The 13,971-nt window shown below is 45.4% G+C and overlaps 1 protein-coding gene across 2 annotated transcripts in view; it reads left to right on the top strand.

Moving 5' to 3' along the window:
- Positions 1-9,265: 9,265 nt before the first annotated feature.
- TTLL9 (tubulin tyrosine ligase like 9) overlaps positions 9,266-13,971 on the top strand; it is a gene marked incomplete at both ends in the record, with an annotated part of 43,372 nt that continues 38,666 nt past the window's right edge. For both annotated transcript variants that reach the window (XM_080924815.1, XM_080924814.1), the window contains one exon: positions 9,266-9,280. In XM_080924815.1, coding sequence (XP_080780941.1) covers positions 9,266-9,280 — 15 coding nt within the window. The remainder of the gene's footprint in view (positions 9,281-13,971) is intronic.

Genomic DNA, 13,971 nt, shown 5'->3' with positions numbered 1-13,971 from the left:
TGCTCAGCCTGCTTTCTTATAGAACCGAGGTCTGCCAGCCCAGGGATGGCTCCACCCACAATGGGCCCTGCCCCCTTGATCACTAGTTGAGAAAATGTCTTATAGCAGGATCTCATGGAGGCATTTCCTCAGCTGAGGCTCCTTTCTCTGTGATAACTCCAGCTTGTGTCAAGTTGACATAAAACCAGCCAGTACAGCATGTTAAAATAAACGAGTCTTGGCACCTCTTGTGGGAACTGAATAGAATCAGCTGAGCCTGCTTTGTTCCTGTGAACAGCATCCCTATCCTTGTATCCAAGTGATTGTAGGGAGAGTCCACTCAGGCCGGACAGAGGGTCCGTTTCAGCTGTAACTGGAGAAAAAAGGAAGCCCCTCTGCATGTGTCTCCCTTCCTTGAGTTCACAGCATATATGGGGTATTTGGCTCAACACTCTGTTTTCATAAAACCCAAATTATTCAGCAAATATTTAGTGAGCAGTAAGTCCTAGGGACATAGTCTTGGGGTAAGAGAGAGGCCATTCTTACCTTCCTTAGTTAGCAAGCTAAAACTCAGCTTCTTCAGCATGGCCCAAACTGTGATGGTTGTGAAAAATTTGTGTAAAAGGTTTCTAAACATGTAATGCTTACTCAGTGAGTACTGGGTGTTTCTTGGCTTTAAATCTCCAGCACATACACACTCTGTGTGAGCATTCTGTCAGACACACACCACCCATGGACTCTACCCAAGACACCTTAGTTCAGATTTGAGACCCTGTAGTTATGAACTACAGTGTTTCACTGTACAAATTACTTCTAATTATGGGGGGGGGGGGTGACTCAATGTTTTCCTGCCTTCATTTCTCAGCATGTGTCAAACTAGAATATCTTCCGATTTTGTTATATTTAAATGTTTGGTCTTTTGTTGTTGTTGTTTTAAATGCTGAATTGCTGAGTTCAATTTCCTAAAAATTATTACATGAATTTAAGGTCAGGATTAGGACAGAATTTTCAACACATTCTGACGTTTGTGCTATTTGATATTTATGTAAAGCGGCATTTCCCCAGATGATTATAAAATTAAAATATCAGCCCTGAACAATGCCCTGTGATATCAAATATTCAGCCAAGATTTGCTTCATGCAGAAATTAAGTAAGTACGTCATCATCTCATTAGGATGCAAACTAGCTAGAGCTTTTATATGTGTAGATAAAAAATTATCTGAAAATAAATTCTCTTATGATTTATTATCAGTAAATGTTTTATTTGCATATCTATTTTATACACGTATATACCTAGGGGTTATTTTGAAATTAAGTGAAAGGAGGTGGGATACCCCTCAGTGCCTGGTGTTTATCTAACATGCATGGAGCCTAAGGTTCAAACCCCAGAATTCCTGTAACTTCCTGCCATCTAGCACTTGGGAGGCAGAGGTGGGCAGATCAGAAGAGCAAGTATGAGGCCAGCCTGGGCTACAAGAAACCTTGTCTTAGACACAAAGAAACCGATACCCAAAAAAAGAATGGAGGTCACAAAAAGAAGAATCATTTAAGCGGCCTTGGCCAGTCCCTCCCATGAGGTACAGAATGTGTGCATGTTTCAACAGAATCTTTCTAGTACCCACAGGAAAACAGTAGATGCAAGTTAACTGTTGATCATATTTTGATTGTATTCACTGGGTTCAGATACCATCATGTTAGCACTTGGTCAGTGTTGAGAAGACTGAGGATGAGTTTTATCATCTTTCCACAACATTGTCTTCAAAACTCGTGTGGCTTTCACTTCCTACTCACCTCAACTCAGACCATCTGTGTGACAGATGCTGGTAGCCTTAAGGGCCCAGTGTCAGCATAACACTCCCCCCCCCCCCAGATCTGGGCGTGAAGGCAAAGGGAAAGAACAAACACAGGTGAGCACAAGAAAACAAAGCAGGACAGTCAAGAGAACCTCTCCGTGTGGCTGAGCTGAGAGCAGGCAGAGCCACTGCAGGAGCGGAAGACAGAAGACAGCGCTGCGGAGGCTGGTGCTGAGTGTGGCCCCTGGCAGAGCAGATACAGCTGCTGCAGAGAGCTGAGGCAGGGGCATGAGACAGGCTGAAGAGTGCAGTCAGGGTCCCTGGGCAAAGAGCCCTCCACAGGCTTAACATAGCTTTCTCCTGCATGGGATAGAAAGCCAAAGGCAAACCTTAACCAAGGACCGATGATATCTGGTTCAAGGATTTAAGTCCCTCATTATGCCTCCAGCCCTAAAATCATCAGGGAGGGCTACTGTGGCCGAGCAGGTGGGAGATGAAGACAGTCTGGGATGGAGCAGACAAACAGGCTGCGAAGAAGGGGAGGCACTCACTGTGTGTGAGTATCTCAGAGTATGGCTGTCAGGATATGCAGACAGAGGTGGGTGGGGAAGGAAAGGACTCCGAGGTTCCCTGACTTGAAAAATCATTCTCTCTGCCACAGAAAGAAAAACATCAATAATTTAACATGTGGTTATTGGATGTCAAGTTAGAGGTTGAGAGTTACACCAAAGATAGGCTGATGTTGACTCGAGTCTCCACTAGGCCTGGTCCCTGAAGGCAAAAAGAAGTACTCCTCCCTTCAGTCCCCATATCACGTTGCTAGGAGTCTCAGCTACGGTCATCTCCAAAGACTCCCTGGAATCTCCCCCATCTTAGAGCCCCCCCCATTTCTGTTCTCTTTCTCAGCCTCCCTCCCACCCAGTTTCCTTCCTCCATCAACTTCAAGTGTTTATTTATTTCCGCTCTGAGTGAGTTTCAAGCATCCTCCCTTAGACCTTCCTTATTTAGTCTGTGGACTGTGGCATCTCATCTTGTACTTTATGACTGATGCTGATATTCACTTAGAAGTGAGCACATACCATGTCTTTCTGGGACCAGTTACCTCTCAGAATGATTTTTTTTTTTCTAGTTCTATCCATTTGCCTGCAAATTTCATGATGTCCTTGTTTTTAAATAGCTGCTGAATAGTATTCAACTGTGTAAATGTACCACATTTTCTTTATCCATTCTTGAGGGATAAAGAAATCTAGGTTGTTTCCAGTTTCTGGCTATTATGAATAAAGCCCTATGAGCATACTTGAGCAAGTGTGCTTATGATATGGTGATGCCTCTTTTGGGTATATGCCCAGGAGTGTTATGGCTGGGTTCTGAGATAGATCTGTTCCCAATTTTCGGAGAAACTGACAAACTGCTATTCAAAGTAGCTGTACAAATTTGAATTGCCACCAGCAATGGAAAAGTGTTGCTACCCCCTGTAGCCAGGAGGGTCTTCCAGTGGAGGGAGGGGGACAGCAATCTACCCACAAAACCTTTCACTCAAAATTTGTCCTGCCTATAAGAAGTGCAGGGATAAAGATGGAGCAGAGATCGAGGGAATGGCCAAGCAATGACTGCTCAAATTGAGACCCATCCCATGGGAGAGGGCCAACTCCTGACAGTATTAATGATGATCTGCTATGTTCACAGACAGCTATGCTAGCATGAGAAGCTCCATCCATCAGCTCTTGGAAACCAATGCAGAGACCCAGAGCCAAACAAGGCAGAGCTTAGGGAGTCTTGTGGAAAAGTGGTGGGGGGAGGGGGAGGAATGAGGAAGCCCGAGTGTCAAAGACCCCACAAGAAGACCTACAGAGACAACAAACCTGGTTCACTGGGGGCTCACAGAGACCGGACCACCGAACAAAGAGCCTGCATGGGCTGGACCTAGCCCTCTTACACATATGTAGTAGTTATGAAGTTTGTTCTTCATATGGGTCATCTAACAATTGGAGGGGGGCTGTCTCTGACTCTGTTATGGGCTCTGGATCCCTTTTTCTTAACAGGGCTGCCCTGTTGGACCTCAGTGGGACAGGGTGCACTTAGTTCTGCTGTGACTTGATATACCAGGATGGGTAGGTACCCATGGAGGCTTAGAGGTGGGACTGGGAGGAGAGGAGGTGCTTCAATCGTGTTGTAAAGTGAATAAACAAACAAATGAATGGGGTAAAAGAAAAGAAAGGCTTCGAAATGGAGTGTGGATGTAATCACAGCATTCAGAGGACAGATGCAGGAGGGTCAGGAGTTCAAGCTAAGTCTTGGCCACCTTGTGAACTTGAGCCGGCCTAGACTATATGAAATCTTATCTCAAACATACACAACCCAGGAGTCAGGGGCTGAGGGAGCTGAGAAAGTATCCCGGGGACAAGGTCCCACATCAGAGCCCTAGGAATTAGTCGCTCTGTGAACCTAGGCGAGAGAGCCTATTTTCTTAGTTTATTTCATCAATAAAAGATTAGCCTCAGTCGCCCTTTGTGTCCCAACATGGTACTTAGAAGAAATGATCAAATCACAGGAACAAGAGACCTCTGCCAGGTTAAAAGCCCCAAGGATAAAAAAAAGTAAGGAAGTTATTAGACATCACACATTTAATAGCTATGAACTCTTCGCTCTGTAGGGGCTAGATGCAGCAAAGCCCAGCTTTCTTAAATAAATCATGAGATGGCTATTTTACAAAAATTCTGCTAAAACACGGGTCTCCACGGGAAACCAATCCATGGCTCACCGTGGTAACCAAAATGCTTGTTCTCAAAGATGTTCACATGCTGATCAACCCTGAGTGTGCTGTGTTACCCAGAGTGGGGAGACTAAGGTCGGAGGTGGATTAAAGACACTGATCAACTGTCCTGAGGTGGAATGGTGCTGGGTGTCTAGCCAAATCACCAGTCTACTGTCCTCACCGGTGACAGGGTTGAAGGGACATTGGACAGAAGTAGGGGCCATGGGGTGAAGGTAGACAGGAACAGTGAGCGGTGAGTGAAAGTTTCTAAGCATCTGTCTCAGGGCAGGCTAGATTCCTTGAAAAGATTCAAAACACACTTAAAAGACAGCCGATGTCTTTGGAAACTTAGGTGTAGCTGAGAATGGGAAGGTGACAAATGGGAGAGGAAGTGGTGGGAGGGACCTAGGTGTGTCATTCTCCAATGAATTTCCTTAAGGTGGAGGCTGCTCGGCTCACAAACAAGACACTTCAGGAGTTGCTGGTATAAACATTAAGGAAGCAGAATTATTTTATGTATAGCTATTAGAGAGAAATCGGCTATGTGGATACCTTAATTTGTCCAGTGAGACCCGTTGCAGGCTTCCTCCCAGAACCTTAAGATAACATGCTCATGAGACTTTTAAGTTACAAGGTGTGTGGGAATTATAAGTAGCAATCAGAAACTCTCTATTGCTGTTAGGAGAAACCATCCCACAATCTGGTGGTGTCTACTATGCTCTTGGGTACACTGCCTCAAGTCTATGAGCCTCATCTTCATCATCTACAAATGGAAGGGCAGAGAAGACTCTAGGTTTGTAGTGTGAATAGATGAGGTGGCTCATTTAAAAGTGCCCAGTAGAGACCCTAGCACACGGGAGATTATGACCGTCGTCATGGAGTCATGGACAAGTCATGGGTGTTAGAGCACATATTTTCCAGACACTTCTTAACTGAATTAGTAGGCCATCCCCCCTTACTACCTCACTCTCTCTACAAAGGTGCAACCACTGGGGCTGGCTGGCAAGGTGACCTGTGACCCTGCAGTCTCTCCTGCCACCATGCCCTTGGGGGACAGTCAGACTACTGGATGGCAACATGCACTTAATATTAACCACATCTGCTGATTCCCAGCCTGGGACCTTCTGCTTGCTTACCCTGGAAACGTTAAAGTGTGTGTCATCACCCTCTTTGTCTGATACTGAAGACACCCCCACACTTCCCCCTCGTTAATAAAGCTGTCTCTTTAAGGGTAGTTTGTCTCAGCTCCTTTCTCTCCAAACCAAACCATTGTATCTTCCTTCAGATGGGAGCTTCCGGGTCGCTCTCAACATGTCCAAGTCAATCAGCAGCAAAGATTCCCGCGCCCAGGCCTTGCCAACACATGGGCTTTCAATGGCACTGGTATGGTTTTATTGTTTTCATCTTTTATGTGTAATTTCTATTTAATTTTCCCCAGAAGATAATTTTTTTTTGTCCCTAAGAATCCAGCTGTTGGGGCTGGAGAGACAGCCCAGGAGTTCAGTTTTCACTAATCTTGCAGAGGATCCAGGTTCCGTTCCCAGCGCCCACACAGCAGCTCACAGGCACTTATAACTCCAGTTCCAGGGGACCCAACATCCTCTTCTGTACTGTACGGATACTTGCATTCACACGTGCACGTATTCCCAGCACACATATGAATAATTAAAAACAAACCTGTGTTTTAAGAGAAGAATCCAGCTCTTTCCCTGGACTTTGGTGGAGGGTGTTGGGCGGCATCAGCAGGTCTAAACTGAGGTGGGAATCTGACTATTTTGGACATCACAAGGTAGATTCATGGGCACCTTGTGGATAGCATGCCATGCAATGCAGCTTCTCAGAGCTTGGCAGTACAAAAGCATCGGAGTCACTAGCTTCAGAAATGTCTCTGACAGCAGCAGCCTTAGTTAATCTCCAAAGGACAAACTTCTTTAACAGCCTTGGCCTTGAGTGTGCACAGGTCAAACTGTAAATGAAACCGTTACTCCACACTGGTTCCTTCCTAGTTTGGGTTATCTCAGGAGCCAGGACCCGAAGCTGCTTTGATTTTGTGCAACTGATATATTTAAAATCCTAATTTATAATTGTGTTAATTATCTGATGATTTGCAGTTAGAGTTTCTAGGTTTTTTTGTCTTTTCTTCCTTCTTCTAGCCCTTTACCCTCCCTTCCCCCATCTCATGTCCATCTCTCTCCTTCCCTCCCTACATTTTTTCCAGACAAGGTCTCAGTACGGAGCCCCAGATAGCTTGGAACTCAATGTATAGCCAGGCTGTATTCAAACGTGCACAATCCTCCTGTCTCAGCTCCTCAAGTGCTAGGACCACACTTGTGTGTCACCTCCCCCAGCACATTTGAATTTCTTCTGCAGAAAATTCCCTGCCTCTGTTAATTGATGTGCTAGGACTCATCTGAAAAAAAGGCAGTGCTGTTCCATGAGCCGTTGTCCAGGGCTGCATATGAAGAAGGAAATGAGCCTTCCGCTTTTGCCGACACCCCTTCTCCAGCGAAGCCCTGTGCCCTTAGTGCAGAAAGGAAGGAAAATCCTTCCTTTCTCAAATCACAGCAACAAAAACAACCAATGAGCTAGCTTTTGCACTAATGAGCTATCTTTTACACATGTTTCTTTTGTGGAAGCCAGGGTAGGGACCTCTTTTCCTTCAGTGTTTTGTGAGAGTTGTTTGAGTACCATTGTTTTACACACACACACCCATCTATGACTGTGTGTCTTCTTCCCCTTAGTGTATATCTTTTCAGATTCAACCACACATCCCCATCAGTGTGTCTCAGTCTGTCGTGCCTTTTTATGGTGGAGTAACATTTGATTATATGTATCTAATTTGTGTAATTTATCTCCTGATGGACATTCAGGTTGTTTCCGTTTGGGGATCTTGTGAATTTTGCTATTTTGAACATGTATATATAAATATGTGGGTACTTGTTCTCAATTATCTTGGACATATATTTAGTCTGGAGCTTTGTATTCTACTCTCACAGGTGGTAACAGTTAATTTATGTTTTTTCATTCATTCATTCATTCATTCATTCATTCATTCATTCATGTAGTCACTGGACAGTGTTAGCCAGCTGCCAAATGCCAGGTTCAGTGGAAAATACATAAGTAGTTCTTTTTTCCTCCTAGGTGCTTATCGAAGGAGATACTAAAGATTTAGAGGAATTGGAACAATGGACAGCCAGAGAAGTTCTGAGACAAAGTGGGAGCCGACGTTAGGGCAGAGGGGTGAGAGGAGCCATCAGTACAGGAACCTATGATGGGAGGACTTCAGAAAGTGGGGAAGGCAGACAACAGCCATCAACTGGAACAGGTTGGAGGCTACATGGGAAGAACAGGGTCACAGAGTGGGCTGGATGAGCTTGGGAGCCATGGGGTGGGGGAATGTGTGTCCCAAGTGCTCAGGCAGAGAATGACTTGAGAGGGGCAGTGTGAGGTGGGCACAAGAGCGTGACTACACAGCAGGCATGGGGTTAGCTCCAGCAGACAATTGGTACTTGAGAATTATTACTATTGCTTGGCTAGTGGCATATGCCTTTGATCCCAGCACCTGGGAGAGAGGCAGAGGCAGAGAGAGAGGCAGAGAGGCAGAGAGGCAGAGGCAGAGGCAGAGAGGCAGAGAGACACAGAGAAAGGCAGAGAGGCAGAGAGGCAGAGAGACACAGAGAGGTAGTGAGGCTGAGAGAGACAGAGAGAGGCAGAGAGTCAGAGAGGCAGAGAGAGAGAGAGTCAGAGAGGCAGAGAGGCAGAGAGAGAGAGGCAGAGAGGCAGAGGCAGGAAGATCTCTGAGTTTGAGGTCAGCTTGGTTGACATAGTGCATTCCACAATGAGACTCTGTATTTTTTTTTAAAGGATAATTTTCTGTGTGTGATGTACTCATTTGTACAGTGCTTGCCTATTATACAGAAGGCCCTAACTCAATCCCTAGTACCCCAGACACAAAACCAGACCTTTTATTATAAATTATAACTAGCTTACTTTTGTTTGCTTTTGTTTTTGAGGCAGGGTTTCATGCCATACTGGCTGGCCCTAAACTCACTTTCTAGCCAAGGAATCCTCTGCCTTTACTTCCCAAACAAATACCACTTTGCCTGGATCCTTAAGGGTTAGAGAAAATGATGGTGACAGATGTAGGGCTGTGGTGGAGGCAAGGGATAGGGGTTCAAGGTCATCCTTGGTTTTGAAGTGAGTTTGAGGATTGTCTGAGTAAAGTGAGACCCTGTTTCAAACAACAACAAATCCAAACCCAAATTAAGAAAAGGGTGGAGGGGGAGAGAGGTAGAGATAGAGGAGAGGGAGGGGCGGGGAGACCAAGTGATCAGGTGACCTGGTGAGGAGAGTTCCTTCAGTTAGATAAGAGGACAGCATTTTTTATTTATTTAGTTTTTTTGAAAGTGACCGTTTTCAAATGTGCTTTTAGATGGGTCGGGGAGTGGAGCTGCACAGCAGATTAGCAAGTGTTGTGGCGGGCAGCCAGCCTCTAGCAAAGGGTACCTCCACGCTGGGAAGTGGCGCCAAGAGAGAAAGGTTGAGGAGTCAACTGACCTGAGCAACACTTCCAAGAGCCATGGGTCAGAGGAACCCACAAGGCCTAAAGGCGAGTCATCCAAACAGATTGCTATCATCCAATCAGATCGGCGGATCAGGACACCTCCTTTTGTTGTCGTGGCAACGGGACGCACAAGCTTTCTAGGGCGCCCGTGGCAGTTTGTTTTGGGCCGAAGTCATGTCGCGACAGAAGGTAGGACTAACACCAATCCGATGATTTTGATTGTTCTTAGAGGAAAGGAAACCGCGAAGGGATCCAGAAGGTGAAGGTTGTGTGCAGTTATTAGGGGGAATAAAAAAAAGAACACTCTGGACTCTCTTAGGACTTCAAGTCAGGACAGCCGTGCGCCACTTGAACAGGCTCTGCGAGAGCGCTGTGCTGGCGGGAATCTACTGAGTGTAGATTCTAAATTGAACCCAGCAGTTTCTGTGGCCCCTAGATACTTTCCTGATTTAGAGAAACCATTAGAGATTCTTTCACACACACACACACACACACACACACACACACACACACACACACACACACACACGTTTGCCTGTCCGTCTGTCGTCTGTCTGTTCATCCATCCATCCATCCACCCGAAAAGCTCCGTTAGTGGCTTTTCCAAGCCCAGTGTAATTTGAACCGCAAATGAGACTGGAACAGACAGGCCAACTCTGATTTTAAGACCAGGAAAAATGAGATCTAAAGAAGGAAAATGCGTTTCCTTAGAATCCAACATTCTGGCCACAACCTTCTTATCTCGTATTTTGACTTTTCAGAGTGCCTGTCTACCAGCAGAGTGTAGTGAATTTCCTCCTTTAACTAGGCTTCCTTATTCCGTCTATCTGTCTTGTCTGTCTTTCCTTCTAGACTCCAGGGTCGACTTGCTCCCTGGTATTGAACCCCAGCGCCAAGCCCAGAGCCGGCACACACTTGTTACTACTATGGGGTGACTGACTGATGCTGATCAAGTTCGAGAGACTGAGACGCGACTCTGACTCCTCTGTTCAATCCGTAAATCCGTCTTACTTTGTGAATTCATATTGAACTTATTCCCTCCACTAGCACTGGCTAAGCCGTCATGATTCACTTTTTTTTTTTAATATTAAAGGCAGGTTTATCAAGATACTAACTTCTGTTGGGTGGTTGACTTCACCAACCCCAAGGACCAAGGCCAGGGAAGTCGTCATGAGGACAACTCGGGAGGTAGAGGAGGGAGAGAGAAAGGGGCTTGTGTGCAGAGAGAGAAGAGGAGAGGAGGAGGTAGAGAAGAAAAAGCTTGATTCACTTCTTAATTGAAGTAAGCACTTTCTCAGTACACAGGCTGGGAGACAGGTCACTATTAAAATGTCCTAAAGAAAACCCAAACCAACAGTAACCCTTTCCACACAGCCCATTTCCTTCTGCTACTGAAAGACTGAGGCAAAGCCCATCAAGTTTTGACTCCATTTTGTGTTCGCTTGCACAGATCTCAGCCCTCTAAGCCCATCCCCCGCAGAGGTCATGTCTGTCTTGGCAACACATTTGAGATTTTCATGGTTTCTCACATGGTCCAATTGTATTAACCAAAATAAAGTCAGCTAAACTAACTAGATAGGACATGAGTTAAAAATAATTGGCAAAGGGCTGGAGAGATGGCTCAGTGGTTATGAGCACCAACTGCTTGACTGCTCTTCCAGAGGCCCTGGGTGGGCACTCTTGTGTGAGGTTCCAGAAATGAGGATAAAGGAAGGAATGACACGTTAGCCTAGAGTTTTCTCTATAAGGACAGATGTGGTTTCTCAGTTTATGTGGGTGAGCGGGGTTTCCAACCAAACAATAGATATCAAAAGGTAGGGAGTAAATCTGCCTTTATTTATAGATAAGATGTATATACACAGAGAATATTAGGGACTCCATATGCTTTCAAATTGTTAGTTCAGCAAGGGTGCTCACATGAGTTGGTTTTGCTTCTGCTTGTTCCTATTTCCAGTGGAACAAGCTAACCTAAGTCTAGTGGCTTAGAAACCTTGTTAGCTAACAGGCCCGGTGGTTGGAAGTATGAAATGAGGTACTAAGTTGACAGAAGTCCTCTAGGAAAGACTATGGCAGGCAAGTGAGCTTCCTGGAGATGACCTGCCATTTTGCATGGCTACGGTGGGTACAATCTGGAGAGGCACAGCCCCAGAGACTCCATCCCAGGACTGCTTCTCGCTGCTGCTATGTCTTCCCTGCTGCTACTACATAGCCTATTGATTCCTGGGACTGATAGTCCACCCTACTGAACAAATTTCCTGCAGATCAACATGAAGATAAACTTTCATAAATTAATACTGTCTGGATGACTTAATGACTTTATAGAGTTCCTAATTTGATTCCAATAATTTTAGGAAAAGAGTTTTAGTTGTTTTGCCAGAAAGATGTAATAAAGTTAGAATCAAGAATGGAATGCGCCCTTTGTAGAGTAGTAAGTGCAGGCTGCATAATAAGGAATACAGTGAGCTTTCATAAATTACACTAGGAAGAGAAATAGGCATGGGACAGATTTGTGATCAAGGAAAACACATTCATTCTAGGTCAGGTCCAAGGATGAAGCCACAGGTGTGCACTATGAAGCAAGACCACATGAAACTGTTGCTTTGAACTTATAATGAGCTTATAGAATGAAACACTGCTCTGAACTTACTACCAACATCCTTCTGTAACTCCCTTTTTGTGTAATATTTTATCTATGAGGTAAATTAATATGAAACTTTTATCTAAGAAGATATAAGAAGGCCAGAGAGAAGAAATAAAAATGTGGCATTTGGGGCTCAGCCCCATTCACCAAATGTATATGTCTGCCTCTCTATATGTATATATATATACATATGTAGGTATATGCATATGTATTTAAGTATGCATGAACACTTGTGGAATTGTTGAAACTGGTAGTCAGGCCCGGCCAAAGTGTGCACTTATGTGTGTTTGTGGGTGTGTGCGTCTATGTGTGCGTGTGTGTGTGTGTGTGTGTGTGTGTGTGTGTATGAATTTTTCTGTATCTTTTTCTTTCTTATAGGCTCATGAGGACTTAATGAACTTAGCCAGGGAGGGCCCCTTGAGTCAGAGAAAAACTAAGCCCTTTTTCTTAATCCCTTGCTGCTATCAGGGGAAGTCAAATTACTAGAAGCCAGTGGGTTTTGGCCACAGAATAGCAGAGTTAAAGAAAGACTTGCCAAAGGTAAAACAGCTTTGGCCCTGACCACTGACTTCACATTCTTTGCTGCTCTCCTTGGTGAGCTGGGTGCTGAGATAAGCCCTGGTGTGTGGAGACACCTGTAGAGCTATATTTCCTGGAAGGGCTGTTTTCATGGTTGCTCTGGTATCTAATGGCATATCCTCCCTCATTGGCTTGTCTGTGGGGACATGTACTGTGAGCCTGTCCTTGGTCAACCTAAGGTTTGCAGCCCTGGAGACCCTGAAGGGATGGTAGGAGCATCACCTGTTCCCAGGTTCCAGGCCCCTGTCACTAGCTGCAGCCTCCCATAGATTTGTGGCCAACAGTCATCTAAGGGCAACACTCCAAGCCCTTCTGTAGATTTATGTCAAGTCAATACATGATTGGACAGGGAGAGTAGGTGGGAAAAAAGGAGAGGAAACAGAAGAGGAGAAGTCAGAGGAGGAGAAGGAGAGGAAGGAACAGGAACAGGAGGACGGCTAATGGCAGTGATAAGGGATCTCCTAGGAGGGGACTAGAGAGTGTGGTGGGAAATCTTCCCAAAAGTGCAGCTTGTTTTCCTAATTACTGAGTTGTATGTTCATTGAATGGGTTTGTTTGGGTTGAAGAGGATGTTGCAACACCCTTCCACATGTAGATGAAGCATCCCTATCATCTCAGACCAAGACAACAGGAAGAGAGGAGACTTGTGGTCATGTAGGTTCAAAACAGAGATCTCCATGTTAATGAGGTACCTAAAGGTCCAGAGGGCATTGCCAATAAGATTACCTTTCCAGACATTCCTCCTTGCAAAAAGTATGTAATCTCAGGCACACCCCGAGAAGTAGGGTATGGTTTCATGCATCCACTTTCCATCATGGCAGTAAAGGATTCAGAACCATCATGGGCTGTCGCTTTTCATCGGGATCCACCGTGGGGAGCCATGGAGGCCTTTGCCTACAGAGCAGCTGTGCTGTTTAATCTCTGGTAGAGGCCTCTCTGCACTCCCAGCCAAAACTACCAACAAGCCTGCCACCTGTCAAGCCAAGAGCTCTCTCTATGGGACTAGCTGGAGCTCCCCTTTTCTACCTGGCCTAGGCTAGACCTAGCCTGAGGGCCCAACTCTGTTTTCAGCTCCGTTCTCAGCCAGTAGTCTTTGGATGCCCAAGAGTCTGAGAACCCTAGGGCCCCGGCCTCATCACACGTCCCAGAGTCTTCTGAGACAGCCCTGGCCTTCCCACTTCTCAGACTGCGTGTTCTCATCCTCAGTGCAATGTCCCAGTGACCCTCCGAGGTCACACTCCCCCCATCCCGCCTCCCCAAGGCCATACCCTGTGGCAGAGCAGATGGGGGACCCACAACCCCATCGGCTTCTGGTCTCCTTTGCTGTCAATGCTCATATTTCTTACATTCATCACTCGGACACTTCCACTTCCTTCATCCGAAGTTACAGATCATTGTGATTATGCCAGACCTATCAGATAACAGAATTATCTCTCTATTGTAAGGTTACTGGATTAGCCACTTAATTCCAGCTGAGTCTTAGTTTCCTTTGCCTGCGAGGTAATGTTTATAGGCCCTAGGGATTAGACATAGATGACTTTGAGGTAGTATTTTTCTCTTATCATAAGTTAGTATCATCAGATAATTTAAAAATTAGGCATCCATGAAGAGAGATGGCTCAGTAGGGAAAAAGCTTGCTATGAAATCGTGATGATCTGGA

The sequence above is a fragment of the Micromys minutus genome, assembly GCF_963924665.1.
Source record: "Micromys minutus genome assembly, chromosome: 11".
Lineage (NCBI taxonomy): Eukaryota > Metazoa > Chordata > Mammalia > Rodentia > Muridae > Micromys > Micromys minutus.
Note: the sequence above shows the minus strand (reverse complement) of the source record. Positions and strands in the feature narration are given on the sequence as shown.